This window comes from Abramis brama, assembly GCF_963993115.1.
Source record: "Abramis brama genome assembly, chromosome: 1".
Taxonomy (NCBI): Eukaryota; Metazoa; Chordata; class Actinopteri; order Cypriniformes; family Leuciscidae; genus Abramis; species Abramis brama.
This window is the reverse complement of record NC_139963.1, coordinates 18,156,180-18,172,172: the sequence shown is the minus strand read 5'-3', so window position 1 is coordinate 18,172,172 and position 15,993 is coordinate 18,156,180. Positions and strand designations below refer to the sequence as shown.

The following is a 15,993-nucleotide window of genomic DNA, read 5'->3' as shown; positions in this document are numbered from 1 at the left end:
ACAAGAAACATTCCCAGAGCGTTGCATAGGCCTACAGTAATTAAATGAAGACATGAAGATCACAACGTATTTAGTCCCAGTGCAATTTATAGCCAAAATGTAGCCTGAAACCAGACCTGTTTCATTCGATCCCCTTCAAATGGTCCTGAACCGTTCCGAGAACGTATGCTACAAACGTGTCTTGCAATAGAAACATTGAGCCCTACAGTATGCCCTAAGCGCGCGTTGACGCTCAAATCTTGACGTCGGAACCCAATCAACGAGGCTGTTTGAGCGTTTTACGCGACGCAGGAAAACTATAACGCGCTCATTATCAATGAAGCAGTCAAACTTCAAACCCGGCTGTTTGTCACTGCAACTTCACGAGAGTCCAAAACAACGCGCTTACAGTGTGGAAGGCAATGATCGCGTCTAGTTCGGTCGCGTCGCTCGCAGTGTTTGAAACAGCTGCTGTAGGGTGTTTATGAAGAGCAAAGTAATGGAGCGGTTTAAAGCGACGCGTCTCGTGGGGTGTTTGCTGCTCTTTCTGACGCTATGCGTGGATTTGGGATACGAATTCGGACAGAATAAGGACACCGAGTTCACTTTCCTTCTTCCAGCCGGAGCAACCGAGTGCTTCTTCCAAACAGCCACTAAGACCGGCAGCTTAGAAGTGGAGTACCAGGTCAATAACATCTTTTAAATTAAACTATTAAAAATATCTTATTTAAAATGATCTTTAAACGACCTCAGGAGAAGCCGGACTAAATAAGGAGTCGGCAAAATTGAGAGTAACTTGTCAAAATGGTTGTGTTTGCTGTTTGCTAAGTTAAGAATAGCTTGTGGTTATACTTTTATTAACACTATTAGTAACTCAACTGCATTACATTGCAATTTTGCTTGACAGTAATGACCAGGAAGTTGCAGGACTTTTCCTTTCATAGGTGTAGATGTTTTGGTCAAAGTGCACACTGTATGAAGCACTACAGGACAGATACAACACTTTACACGAATGTTTCATTATCCTACTTAATGTTAATTTCAACATTTACTAATACATTATTAAAATCAAATGTTATGTCTGATAATATTATTTAATGGACATGAGCTACTAACAATGAACGGTTATTAACTAACACTAACATATGTTAATATATATATATATATATATATATATATATATATATATATATATATATATATATATATATATTATTTGTTTATTTAATTTTATTGTTTTAATAGATTTATTTATTTTTTAAATGAATACTGTAACAAATGCATTGCTCATTGCTACATAAACAGCTTGTGCTTGGTTTGGTTTCATGCTTGTGGATCTTTTCCACAGCTCTGGTGGGAAGTTCAATATTATTGACATCATAATCAATTGCATGCTTAAGCAATCCTCATTCAGTCGTCTTTAGAAATCACACACAGTATAGCTATACTGTCTTTTGGTTATTCCTGCACAGCCCTGTGTGTGTTGTAACCCTCCTCCCCAGGAGCTTGTCTGGGGTGTGTTTACGTTAAAAGCAGGCACAGCTGCGGGACAGCTGACCCGACCCAAAGCTCATTCCATGTGCCGGAAGGATCAGAGTGTCTCCAGTGCTGCATGGTTGCTCTGGCCACACTTATCTCTATAGTGACGCCGACACACTGGCTTCTCATTTGAGCTGCTTTATCAGTTGGTGGAAGATAGGAGACCTGCTATTTGAATTTGAGGGGAAAGGGACACGTGAAAGAATCATAAGGGCAGGGGTTGAAGTCTTTGAGAGTGTGCCCATGTAAGTATGAGAAATGTTGGTGTGACAAATAATCCAAGACTCTCACTCATAACCTGTAGTGATTGACTGATACATTGGTGGATTATTTAGCCAATATTTGATCATTTTGAGATGACTTGACTCATCATTGGCCAACTACTTGGCTGGTCCATATGTCTCCTTTTGTCTGCTCTTAAATCTCCTGACTGATTTGTCATTGGATCGTGCATATTTTATTTTGCATTACTGGTGTATTTCCAAGAATGGACTTACTTCAACAATGGACCTATTTAAAAATGTAAATGTAAATTGTAATATGGTCAATTAGTCTCTTTTGCACTGTAGAAGAGATGCATAATCTGCATCTGAAGCAGCATTTAGATGTATTTTCACTTTTAATCTAAAATTCTGAATATAGAAATATGAAATTATTTAAAAGATCAGAAAATAATTTCTTGTTATGATACGGCAAGGATAGTTTAGGTTGTCAAACGTTATCATGGGGTGTGACTCCCCAAAAACATGATTCATTGGAGTTAAATAATTTATGATATTTGTTAAAAAATACTTTTAGTGCATTAAAATGTTATATACAGTGAGGAAAATAAGTATTTGAACACCCTGCTATTTTGCAAGTTCTCCCACTTAGAAATCATGGAGGGGTCTGAAATTGTCATCGTAGGTGCATGTCCACTGTGAGAGACATAATCTAAAAAAAAAAATCCAGAAATCACAATGTATGATTTTTTAACTATTTATTTGTATGATACAGCTGCAAATAAGTATTTGAACACCTGAGAAAATCAATGTTAATATTTGGTACAGTAGCCTTTGTTTGCAATTACAGAGGTCAAACGTTTCCTGTAGTTTTTCACCAGGTTTGCACACACTGCAGGAGGGATTTTGGCCCACTCCTCCACACAGATCTTCTCTAGATCAGTCAGGTTTCTGGGCTGTCGCTGAGAAACACGGAGTTTGAGCTCCCTCTAAAGATTCTCTATTGGGTTTAGGTCTGGAGACTGGCTAGGCCACGCCAGAACCTTGATATGCTTCTTACAGAGCCACTCCTTGGTTATCCTGGCTGTGTGCTTCGGGTCATTGTCATGTTGGAAGACCCAGCCTCGACCCATCTTCAATGCTCTAACTGAGGGAAGGAGGTTGTTCCCCAAAATCTCGCAATATATGGCCCCGGTCATCCTCTCCTTAATACAGTGCAGTCGCCCTGTCCCATGTGCAGAAAAACACCCCCAAAGCATGATGCTACCACCCCCATGCTTCACAGTAGGGATGGTGTTCTTGGGATGGTACTCATCATTCTTCTTCCTCCAAACACGTTTAGTGGAATTATGACCAAAAAGTTCTATTTTGGTCTCATCTGACCACATGACTTTCTCCCATGACTCCTCTGGATCATCCAAATGGTCATTGGCAAACTTAAGACGGGCCTTGACATGTGCTGGTTTAAGCAGGGGAACCTTCCGTGCCATGCATGATTTCAAACCATGACGTCTTAGTGTATTACCAACAGTAACCTTGGAAACGGTGGTCCCAGCTCTTTTCAGGTCATTGACCAGCTCCTCCCGTGTAGTTCTGGGCTGATTTCTCACCTTTCTTAGGATCATTGAGACCCCACGAGGTGAGATCTTGCATGGAGCCCCAGTCCGAGGGAGATTGACAGTCATGTTTAGCTTCTTCCATTTTCTAATGATTGCTCCAACAGTGGACCTTTTTTCACCAAGCTGCTTGGCAATTTCCCCGTAGCCCTTTCCAGCCTTGTGGAGGTGTACAATTTTGTCTCTAGTGTCTTTGGACAGCTCTTTGGTCTTGGCCATGTTAGTAGTTGGATTCTTACTGATTGTATGGGGTGGACAGGTGTCTTTATGCAGCTAACGACCTCAAACAGGTGCATCTAATTTAGGATAATAAATGGAGTGGAGGTGGACATTTTAAAGGCAGACTAACAGGTCTTTGAGGGTCAGAATTCTAGCTGATAGACAGGTGTTCAAATACTTATTTGCAGCTGTATCATACAAATAAATAGTTAAAAAATCATATATTGTGATTTCTGGATTTTTTTTTTAGATTATGTCTCTCACAGTGGACATGCACCTACGATGACAATTTCAGACCCCTCCATGATTTCCAAGTGGGAGAACTTGCAAAATAGCAGGGTGTTCAAATACTTATTTTCCTCACTGTATATATATATCTCTTTTGGTAAATGAAATTTATCCTTCACAAGAATTTATTCAAAAAATATTCAAATTTGAAACGGAGAATTGTTATTTTTGTAAATCATTGTCGGAATCAACAGAACATCTTTTTTTTGAGTGTGAGATTGTACATAATTTGTGGAAGGAAATACATAACTGGCTGATTTCTAAGTCTATTCAAGTGGATTTTTTTTCCTGGAATGGGATCAAATATGGACTTTTAATGAAGAATAAGAAAGTTGAATATTTGATAAATAATATTATACTGTTTGTTAAATTCTATATCCACAAATGTCGTTTCACAAAATCTCTTCCAAATGTGAATGCATTAAAAAATGACTTTTCTTTATTTTGTAAATCCTTAAAGAAAATTGATACAGTCCCTGCTATTAACTTATTCTCACTTATATCAGAATATCGGTTGATATAAACCCCAATGTTAGGGAATTTGAATTGTTCTTAAGTTTGCTTATTTATTTTTAGTTATATTTCCTTGGTTGAGTTTTATGTGCTTATTATTTTACATACATTATAGCTGATAGGGTCAAACCATTTTGTTTAGAAATCTGTTGTTTACTGCATTTTAGTTAGGGAGGATTACTTCTTTCTCAGATTTTTTTGTAAGAAGGTGTAATGTGAAATGGTCGTTTGTTATTTGGTATGTCTTTGTGTTTTGTATGGTTTGAAGTTTAAATAAATGTATGAAAAAAAAAAAAAGAAAAAAAAAAAATATATATATATATATATATATATATATATATATCTTTTAGAGTGATTAAAGTCTCCATGAAATCAAAATGGAGAATTCTTGTTTTTATTAATGGAATATTGCAGTATTTAACGTAAATAATTCATCTGTGCACATTTTTCATCTGGACACAATTCATGCCTTCGTAACCTTTAATCAAAATCACTTTTTTGGAAGGAAAAAAAAAGGTGCCCATGCACAGTAAAGAAAAAATCTAGTTTAAAATACACGTGCAAAGTTCTTAAAAATGTTGGTTTCATATGGTTTTGAAATATTAGTTCATATGGCTTCAAATTTCAATTCAGCATGAAATGGAAGTTGTGGTAGTCTTTTCTTCCCTTTGTGGCGTATATCTGAGTGAAACTGCTTCTTGAACAATAATAATAATTTAAAAAAACATGGTTGTGGTTTGCTATTGGTTGATCTCATGTGAGTGACAGGTTGCCCCGCCCTCACGCCAGTAAACACATCATCAAGAGAAGAGATGTCGCTGCAAGAGCGAGGGGAAATTATTCTGATTAAAGATGTGCACGGATAAATCATTTGTAGTAAATACTGCAATATTCCATAAAATAAAAAAAATAATAATTTTGATGTCATTGAGATTTGAACCTCTCTTAACCCCTCTGTGTGTGTGCAGGTGATTGCAGGCTCGGGGCTGGATGTGGGATTCACTCTGATCTCCCCCAGTGGATACAGACTGGTCTCAGACTTCAGAAAATCGGACGGCATCCACACGTAGGTTTCACATCCCGTCGTGCGACGAGCTGAACCTTCACACATTCACTCATATACAGTTAGTTTCGGACCGTCATAACCCACCAAATTTGCATGTCCTCTTCTGCAAATTTGCATGCTGTCTGCAAGGCTGACCGTGACCACATCGAAACTGAATTTACTGAAAACAGTTGCACGAAAATTGTGTCATCATTCGCCTCATGCTGTTTCAAACCTGTAGTAGAACATAAAAGAAAATATTTTGAAGAATTTTTGTAGAATATTTTGAAGAACTCCATTTAGTTCTATTGCATGGACAACAAAAAAAAGAGACGTTTCTAAAAATGATCTTATGATCTAATATTTCTCTGTGTCTTACAGTTATGATGTGCATTAGAGTAATCTTGCTGTGTCTGTCAGGGTGGACCCCGCTGAGGAGGGCGACTACAGGATTTGCTTTGATAACAGCTTCAGCCGTGTTTCAGAGAAGATGGTGTACGTGGAGGTGATCGTGGATGGACCAGAGGAGGAGGATGAGGATGAGGAAGACTGGGCTGCTCTGGCTGAGCCGGAAGACTCGCTGGAGTACAAACTGGAGGATATCAGGGTACACCAAACAAATATCTCTTCATTCGGTGAACCTGATTTCACTAAGTTCAACATGTTCCTGGATCAATGTCTTTGTTGATCCTGGAACAACATTTCAATCAACCAATCAGATTTGAGGGACAAGTTTACAGTTCATGTCAAGTTTAGGCTTACAACCAGGGTTAGGTGCTTCAACATCAGTGTTATTCACCATAATTTCCCTCTGGTTTTAGGGAGAAGTTATGGGTAGGGTTGGGTTATTGGGGTAGGGATAGGGTTAGGACTGGATTTTCAGACAGGAATGTTGTTCCAGGATCAACAAAATATGTTGATCTAGGAACATATCTTACTTGGTGAACACACAGGCTGATGAATGAAGAGGGTCACCGTGATTTTCCCAAGTAAGACATGTTCCTAAATCAATATTTTATTGATCCTGGAACAACATTCCTGTCTGAATATTAAGCCCTACCCTTTTGTGCTGACAAAACATATACAGTGAGGAAAATAAGTATTTGAACACCCTGCTATTTTGCAAGTTCTCCCACTTAGAAATCATGGAGGGGTCTGAAATTGTCATCGTAGGTGCATGTCCACTGTGAGAGACATAATCTAAAAAAAAAAGATCCAGAAATCACAATGTATGATTTTTTAACTATTTATTTGTATGATACAGCTGCAAATAAGTATTTGAACACCTGAGAAAATCAATGTTAATATTTGGTACAGTAGCCTTTGTTTGCAATTACAGAGGTCAAACGTTTCCTGTAGTTTTTCACCAGGTTTGCACACACTGCAGGAGGGATTTTGGCCCACTCCTCCACACAGATCTTCTCTAGATCAGTCAGGTTTCTGGGCTGTCGCTGAGAAACACGGAGTTTGAGCTCCCTCCAAAGATTCTCTATTGGGTTTAGGTCTGGAGACTGGCTAGGCCACGCCAGAACCTTGATATGCTTCTTACAGAGCCACTCCTTGGTTATCCTGGCTGTGTGCTTCGGGTCATTGTCATGTTGGAAGACCCAGCCTCGACCCATCTTCAATGCTCTAACTGAGGGAAGGAGGTTGTTCCCCAAAATCTCGCAATACATGGCCCCGGTCATCCTCTCCTTAATACAGTGCAGTCGCCCTGTCCCATGTGCAGAAAAACACCCCCAAAGCATGATGCTACCACCCCCATGCTTCACAGTAGGGATGGTGTTCTTGGGATGGTACTCATCATTCTTCTTCCTCCAAACACATTTAGTGGAATTATGACCAAAAAGTTCTATTTTGGTCTCATCTGACCACATGACTTTCTCCCATGACTCCTCTGGATCATCCAAATGGTCATTGGCAAACTTGACATGTGCTGGTTTAAGCAGGGGAACCTTCCGTGCCATGCATGATTTCAAACCATGACGTCTTAGTGTATTACCAACAGTAACCTTGGAAACGGTGGTCCCAGCTCTTTTCAGGTCATTGACCAGCTCCTCCCGTGTAGTTCTGGGCTGATTTCTCACCTTTCTTAGGATCATTGAGACCCCACGACGTGAGATCTTGCATGGAGCCCCAGTCCGAGGGAGATTGACAGTCATGTTTAGCTTCTTCCATTTTCTAATGATTGCTCCAACAGTGGACCTTTTTTCACCAAGCTGCTTGGCAATTTCCCCGTAGCCCTTTCCAGCCTTGTGGAGGTGTACAATTTTGTCTCTAGTGTCTTTGGACAGCTCTTTGGTCTTGGCCATGTTAGTAGTTGGATTCTTACTGATTGTATGGGGTGGACAGGTGTCTTTATGCAGCTAACGACCTCAAACAGGTGCATCTAATTTAGGATACTAAATGGAGTGGAGGTGGACATTTTAAAGGCAGACTAACAGGTCTTTGAGGGTCAGAATTCTAGCTGATAGACAGGTGTTCAAATACTTATTTGCAGCTGTATCATACAAATAAATAGTTAAAAAATCATATATTGTGATTTCTGGATTTTTTTTTTATAGATTATGTCTCTCACAGTGGACATGCACCTACGATGACAATTTCAGACCCCTCCATGATTTCCAAGTGGGATAACTTGCAAAATAGCAGGGTGTTCAAATACTTATTTTCCTCACTGTAATCCAATGCAATACTACGATGATTGAGAGATGAAGAAATAAACTTTCCTCAAAAGTATGATGATGTATCATATTTGATACTTACATTTTAGCATGATTTTTCCCTCCAAAAAAAGTTGCTTCAGTCCAGTAAATGTTCATCTTGAAATATTACTAACAATATAAAGGTTATTCTCACATTTACTTTCTAAAAGTCTGAAAATATTTCACAACAAAAAGACCACCAGAACTAAAAATTATACTAAAAGGCCTTTTACTTGCCAAAAAGGTATAAAATATCAATACATGTTTTCCAGCAAAGTTTTGATCATGTTGATAATTTAGGGGCCGATTGATCTATAAAGCAGCTTTACAGAAAACAATCATTATTCAGCTCAATTCAGTTTAAGTTTTGTTCTTATCCAATATTGTCAATGCATCTAAATCAGTAATATTATTGGATATTAAGTGTTTGTGTATCAAACATGAGACAGTAGGCTTTATAGGGTTAAAGAAAGTATTTTCACAATGTTTCCAAAATGCCTTTCATGCTTGAATACAATTAAGAAAATGATTTGCAATTACATTTTTCCTCAAAGTTCTAGTTTGGCGCCGATCAGTTTTGCTCATTGAAAATTCATGCTTTGGTTACTAGTGTTTTTCATATGTTGTACTGAGACACAACCAGACTGCAACCAAAATGGTTTTGTGGGAAATTGCAGCTGCAATTTAGTTTTCTCTCGCCACACAGGACACAATGGACGCTGTGCACAAGAACCTGGAGCGAAGCCGTCAGATGCAGGCGACGCTGCGGGCGTTCGAGGCTCGCGACCGCTACCTGCTGGAGGATAACCTGTGGCGGGTTTCCTTTTGGTCCAGCGTCAGTTTGCTGGTCATGGTCAGCGTGGCCCTCACACAGGTCTACACGGTACGCAGATTATTCAGCGACTCGCGCAGAGTCTGCACATAGCAGAGATGAACTGGGGGAAGGTGCTGTAACACTGTTAACGTAAAATACAAACGAATGGATTCTGGAAATGAAGACGCGAGGAAGCTCTCAGGTCGAAAAAAACCCACAAAAAACTCTAGTTTACGTCAGAATGAAAAGTTTGAGTATTTAGAGATATCAATGAATCTGAAGTCTTGGAGCTTGACTTGGTTTTAATTGTAAGAGTTTTCTTTAGGGCGCTAACTAACACTGGTAAACACTACATTTACTTGAAGTACTGTAGCAACATTTGAATGTGAATGTAATTTTGCACTTAATTTATGAGACTTTTGAAATGAATAACACTGCAGTAAATTGTTATTTCTTATGGATTTATACGGCAGTAAAATAAAGATCCAAGGGAACGTTTTGCTTTGAATGGATTTATTATACAGCACATTAGCATCTCATTTTGAACAACTGCAGCTCAGTCATATGTGGCATTGTAAGTGCAAATAGAAAATGAATTTAAAACTCATCTGGGTTATTGACGTTACATTTCACGTTAATGGCTGACTGCACTGAGTTATTACTGTACTGTGGGAATCAGAATCACATAACAATACTTTTAAGACTGTTGAATCTCTTTGTTTCTACAGGTTAATCTGAGGTTTGATTCATTGTCAGTATTTCTAATATTCATCCATCACCCTAGAACAATATACAAATATTCTCATTAAACAACAAGCCTAGTAAAAACTATGTACAACCATTTTCATTACAAACTGCCTATAAATAAAGAGTACTGGAGTTTCACAGACACAATGCTCAGTTAATGATTCAAATATTTATCTTGCATACGCCATAAAAACTCATTTATTCAGTAGAAATTTGTCACTAGGTCATCTCTTGTAAATCAAGAAATTAAATCTCAGAAGAGCCATTAAACAACCAGAACAGTAATATTAAAAGATTAAAAGAATATTATGATTCATCTACTGTCGCTGCATGTTTGACTCCAAACTTTCACAAATCCAAAAACATACTAATTTAAAAAATGTTTGCCGCCTTCTGTATTTAAAGCTGATTTTAGAATCTAGATCTGATTTACTAGCATCTTTTCATGTGTTTTCATGCTTTGAAGTTTAATGTTTACTTTTAATATTTGCTATCAGTAACGAATAAATGTTGCAGACTAATCGTCAAATACTTCATTAGGCTGCTGAATTAAGCTTGAAGACTAAAGGTAAACTAACTATAAACCTAAAACTTCAAACAGTGAGTCCCTTTCTAAATGTTTCAGTATGACCAAAACATGTGGTGCACAAATTCACTTTATCAGGGCTTATACAACAGTTCTGGTCTACAAATTTGATCGAACAAACGGCATGCTGGAACTAATTTTTTGTGTATATCTGTCTGTGTTCACAAATGGAGCACAACAGCTGGTTTAATGGTCATGATATATGCTTCTTTATAGGCCACAAATCACCTTGCTAAATCCCCTGTGAAGAACTACACTACCCATAATCTTAAAAGGGCAACCCATCAATTGGTTGCTCCAATCAGAAAGCACCGGAAAAAACTGTGCCTTGTCAACCAATCCAGGATCAAGCCACGCCCATAAAGTATTGTGAATTACATCCCTGTAGTCTCTAGAGGGTGGCAGGGATGACGTATTTTTGTAGTCTAAAACCTTTAAACGAGTTAGCATTTGAACTCTTTTGGATTCATCGTCCTGAAGTCAATGGGTTTTGGTTAAATGCCTGAAATAATGTCTGTGGTGAACAAAAGCTCAAGATATTCTCACGTTTTATTCCTTCGCATAAACGGTGATTACTAACAATTGGCTAAATGCGACTACAGTGATTGTCAGGGACATTAAAGACGTCGAACAGATAAACTCACCTACTTGCTACTCGCTTTCACAGCCTCATTGTGTTTATAATCACGCTCTTGCAAACTTTCAGGGAAAATGTTATTTAAATAAAGACTGAAAGAGTTGTGGAAGCTTAGTAATGGTGTCATTTGACCGTGGTGTAGTTCGTTTATAGCCTACGTTTAGCTCTTTTTTTCTAACGATTGTATTTACGCTTCAAAATTCATAAAAGTTGTGTTAATTTGTCAAGATTATCATGATGTGTAAGAATAACAAACTTTTGTTGGTCACAGACCTTATTTTCAACAATAATCCAGAAGCAAATGATAAAATCCTACTGGGTTTTTGTCGAGGGAACCAGTGTGAAGAAAACTTAAGTACGTCATCACTGCAGCTCTCTATTCATTCTACACCTCTGTAAATATTTCCATTTTTTTTTATTATATTGTATTTATTACTTAAAATCAATGACTCAAATTGAACAGTTTTCATTGATTGTACCACCATTTCATCATTCAGTGCTTCACCCATGGTTTTTGCTTTAAATCAACGTTTGCAATGCTGCAATTAATGAGCTGATTTGTTTGGTCCAGGGCTCAGAACGGTTTATTATATTTATTTATTTTTTAAGAAACTTCTGGAAAAGTAGGTCAACATGAGAAGTTCAAACAAGACTGTGTGATCCTTGGAAGAATCTCATCTTTGGTCAAAGAAATAGCTTAGTAAAATTAAGATGGCTTCTTTCTATACAATTGATTGATATCCTTAGGAAATGGGCATCATCTCGTTATGATCTAGTAGAGCAGCCATACAGTACGGTGTGGTGGTCCTCCTCCTGAGCACTGGGATCAGCTTCACCACTGGTTCTCCGGCCGTCGGGGAGGTGGACGTCTGTTTAACAACCGCAACCAAAACCACACATCAGCTGGGAGAATTTCATTTATGTGATGTACACAGTGTTTTTTACAGTAACTCAACAGGTTTTAATGTGGAAGTGCTGAAGTTTTCATTATGACACTGTTCGCTGTGTGAAGAAGGGGTTGGGTTAGTAGATGAATATCTCAAAAGCTGTGAAACCACTTTATTGTTACATAGAAACAAAGGATTCTGAATCAAAGGCTGTTAAATATGAGCCGTGCGTTACTCATGGTCACATGCTGATATTTGACACAACTAAACGTCTGACTAACGACTCTGGTCATTCAGACGTAGTCTTCTTTGACTTTTTTACTTCCACTGACATGCTCACAAGTTATACTGAAAAAAGATGAATCAGCTTCACAGAGGAAGTAGCTGTGACGAAGCCATGTGGTTCTCAATCCTGTTCCGGAGACCTTCAACACTGCAGATGTGATTCATCACAAGCTCATTAGAAGTTCCTGTTCTAAACAGTATCATACGCATGCTATGCATTAGAGCATGCTAAAAATAATTACTTTCTTGTAGTATGATTTTTGGCTACCCCTTGACCTATGAATGAGGAGTTTGTGGAAGTTTGAATCCAAGAGGTTGCAGCAGTTTTTAATGAATCAGCCTAGAAATAATAACTAATGCATTAGCAATGCATTTATACGTTTAGGTTCTTGCTAGCACTTACATGCACATAAGAGAATCTGGGGTATTATGATGCAACTGTATGAATAAACAATATGCTCAGACAAGTAGAAGTATGGACTTTCTCACTAGGTGTGGGTATCAGTTGGAACCTCACGATTTGATTTAAAACCAATGAGTTTGTGACAAACGAAAATGTTTTGGGGAGGTATTAAGTAGATGCTCCACTGACTAACTTAAAACACTTCTGATTGGCCACTGCGTTAACACTCTCAACATTAGTTACTATACACGACATATACTTATTCAAAAGGAGTACCAACTCCAGAGTATGTAATTTGGGACGCGGTCATAGACTGAGACACCTAAAACGTGCAGTGCTGCTGGGAGTCTCCAGAAGCAGGATTGAAAAACACTGGATTACACCAACAGAGAGTATCATCTCACTACACCTGTTACATTTGATTTATTTCAATGAGAACACAAAGAGGAAGAGATGCATGCTGGGACAGACATGTCACGGTAAATCAAGGAGACAGTGAGGAGACGTGACACAAGGAAACACCGACCACCAGAGCACCAGATCTTTATTATACACAACACCTTTTATTATCTCACTTCCAATTCTCATTGTGCATTTTGCTCCAAGTCCATTTTAAATTGCTACACAGGCACTTGACAATTTGTTATTCCAAAAGCATAAAAAAAGTCGTTAAATATGTCCTCAGTCCCTCACTCCATACAAAAGGACAGAATTATTAGAGGGAGAGACAGGGATTTGGTCACCATAACCTTAAAGACCACAGGAAAGTTATGACTGCAGTGATTTGGGCTTCATCCAGTTCTCAACAGATGCTGAAGTCATTTGAATTTGGAAAAGATAAAGCTGCATACAATTTAAAAAGCCTTGAATTGACTGGATTGTGAAGAAAGAGCGTTGGTTGCCATCACTGTAGCCATAACATACAGGAGTGACTCAAGAGCATTTGGTATTGAAATCCACAGCTAATTTGTAAGTTTCACCTCATGTCCGACTCAAAGCCTTCGGTTATTTACAGACATATTGTGCTGAAATCAAAGTCGCTTGCACCAAATCCCCATTCTTATCCTCAAGTTAATCAAGAAAACAGAATTTGTCGTGGCCCATTTCCCTGCGCTCACATCAATAAAAGCAAACATCAAAGATTCTGCAATCAAATCCAGATTAATAGGAAACCAGCTGGACCGCTTTTCACTCTGAATTATGTTCAACTGTTATTACCGCAACCGACAGGGCACAAATCTGTCGATAGCAAAGAATATCTGTCGTTCTACACCGATGCAAACAGTTTGTGAAAAATGCCAATTAACACGAAGACAAACGCCCAGGTTATAAATAATACACTCAGAAATACGTGTGTTAGTACATCTACTATGATGTCTACATGAAAGCCTTTGTTTCACCGTCTTGCTGTCAGAAAGTTCCCTGTGTGTGTGTCAAGTTTGAACGGACTGGTTCCATATAGCAAACGCCCCACGACCCCAAATACACCTGCATGTACCATGTTCAGAGACCCCTTGTTTGAGCGCACTCCCACTTTCCAGCAGCGCCCTCATGTTTTTCCCGCTCATAAATCCCACTCCCCAAACCCTCATCATTCCGAGCGAAATAAAAGCGCCCCATAAAGCCTTGCAGATTAATTTAAGTTACAGTGATCAAAACGCTAAGCTACCAGATTTGGAGTCGGATGTTACCTGAGCTGAGACACTATCTTACAGAGAGCTGACGGGTCGGCCCGTCGCCAAGTGGTTACCGTGCTTTCCAGGATTATATTCATATACACAAATTATTATTTGTATAAACAGATCATTACAGAAATTTGCATACAAATCGCGCCTCCCCCAGCTATTTAAAAAATTCCCGTCCATGAAACTAGAAGTGCTTTTTGAGAACCAAATTTCCTGACACAACAGAAAGAGGATGTTGAGTGCTGACACCAAATATGCAATGTGTACTTGTCGGTTAGCTGCTATGGATTCAAAATTAACAGTCTTTTGGTACTAGGTGCCGGTGTAGTGCTGAATTCGGTGACCCCAGTAGGGACCCTAGCTGTCACATAATTTGGTGGGTCAAAGAATTCGGCACAACACCAGAAACATAATAACGGCCAATTGAACATGAAAGACGAATGAAATCGGGGTCAAAATAAATCCCACATAGTATAATGGTAACGGTCATTGTGCCTTATTTCAGGATATCAAGTTAAGAGTCAAGAAAACACAGAATGAAACACATGAAGAAGTGTCTATAACAAGAAAGAGGTCTTCAACCACCCTTCAGTTACCCAAGAACAGAAAGACGACAGGCTAGTTTAACAGCAACTAGCTTGCACAGTGCTTGTATACATCTTATCCCACATTAAGCCACTAGTCAGTGAGGAGGCATGAGTGATCTAATGTTGGTTCGTCTACAAAAGTTGAGTAGGATACCCCCTGGTGGTCACCTGACATATGTGAGTGATAAAATGACTGAAAGTTGGAGGCCACTACACTCTTTAAGTCACTCTATATATTTCAACAAAATAACAACAATAATAATCATTTTTTTGAATAGTTATGTGCTTAATTTAGACCTCTGGGATTTAAAGGTAGGGATGTGAGTAGCAGCGCTGATCAGAGGACAGTTTGAGTGGATTATTAAGGTCTATTGGTCAGGCTGTTTGTGTAGACACGCATGCACGTTTCAGTGCAGCTCTCCAGCCCTTCCCTCAGCCCAAGCACACTATGGTGCCCAGCGCACGGGTCTAGTCTAGCAGGGAGGGCTCAGCGGGGCGGATAATGGTGGGCCGGTTGGGAGCGCCAGGGGGTCTTCTGCTGCAGGAGGAGAAAAGAGTGAGAAACAGAGGTGAGACATACCCACAACCACAGGGAAATGATAGAGGAGAAGGGATAAGGAATTGGACGGGGCGAGACGAGAAGGGATGAGAAAAGACAATAGATGAGGACAGACAGGCAAGACTAGATGAGGCTACATGAGTGGAGATGAGACTAGATGAGAGGAGAGAGGAGATGAGACTAGATGAGAGGAAATGAGATGAGAAAAGACAAAAGGAGAAGAGCTGAGGCAAGAAGAGGTGACTAGATGAGAAAAGACTAGATGAGATGACATGAGAGGAGATGAGACTAGATGAGATAAGAAAAAAAGAGAAGAGATGAGGAAAGAAAAGGTGACGAAGAGTTGAAAAGTGACAAGAAGAGAAGATGGGATGAGACTAAATGAGACTAGTTGAGAGCAGATAAGACTTGATAAGTTGAGACAAAATAAAAGATGAGGAAAGACAAGACTAGATGAAGACTAGACATCTAGAGAATGAACAAGAGATGAAATAAGATGAGAAGAGGCTAGATGAGACTAAATCAGAACAGACAAAAACAAAAGAAACTTAGAAAAGAGACAAGACAAGAAACGACAGGAAGAGACAAGCCGAAAGAGGCTAGATGAGACTAAATGAGAAAACAGAAGAAGGGACGAGATGAAAAGAAACAAGATGACATTAAAACTGACAAAAACAG

The 15,993-nt window shown here is 38.9% G+C and overlaps 2 protein-coding genes across 8 annotated transcripts in view; one reads left to right on the top strand and one right to left on the bottom strand.

Moving 5' to 3' along the window:
* Positions 1-112: 112 nt before the first annotated feature.
* On the top strand, positions 113-14,711 carry tmed1a (transmembrane p24 trafficking protein 1a). The gene is made up of 4 exons (XM_084131418.1): positions 113-664; positions 5,344-5,441; positions 5,841-6,027; positions 8,832-14,711. Exons 1-4 carry the CDS (start codon positions 464-466, stop codon positions 9,048-9,050), a joined length of 705 nt encoding a protein of 234 aa, XP_083987544.1. The 5' UTR covers positions 113-463; the 3' UTR covers positions 9,051-14,711.
* Positions 13,012-15,993, bottom strand: part of dnm2a (dynamin 2a) — a 53,396-nt gene continuing 50,414 nt past the window's right edge. For 4 of the 7 annotated variants that reach the window (XM_084131265.1, XM_084131268.1, XM_084131264.1 and 1 more), the window contains one exon: positions 13,012-15,294. In XM_084131265.1, the coding sequence (XP_083987391.1) occupies positions 15,225-15,294 (70 nt within the window). In that variant the 3' untranslated portion in view covers positions 13,012-15,224. The remainder of the gene's footprint in view (positions 15,295-15,993) is intronic. The other 3 variants (XM_084131266.1, XM_084131269.1, XM_084131270.1) reach the window with 1 other exon arrangement.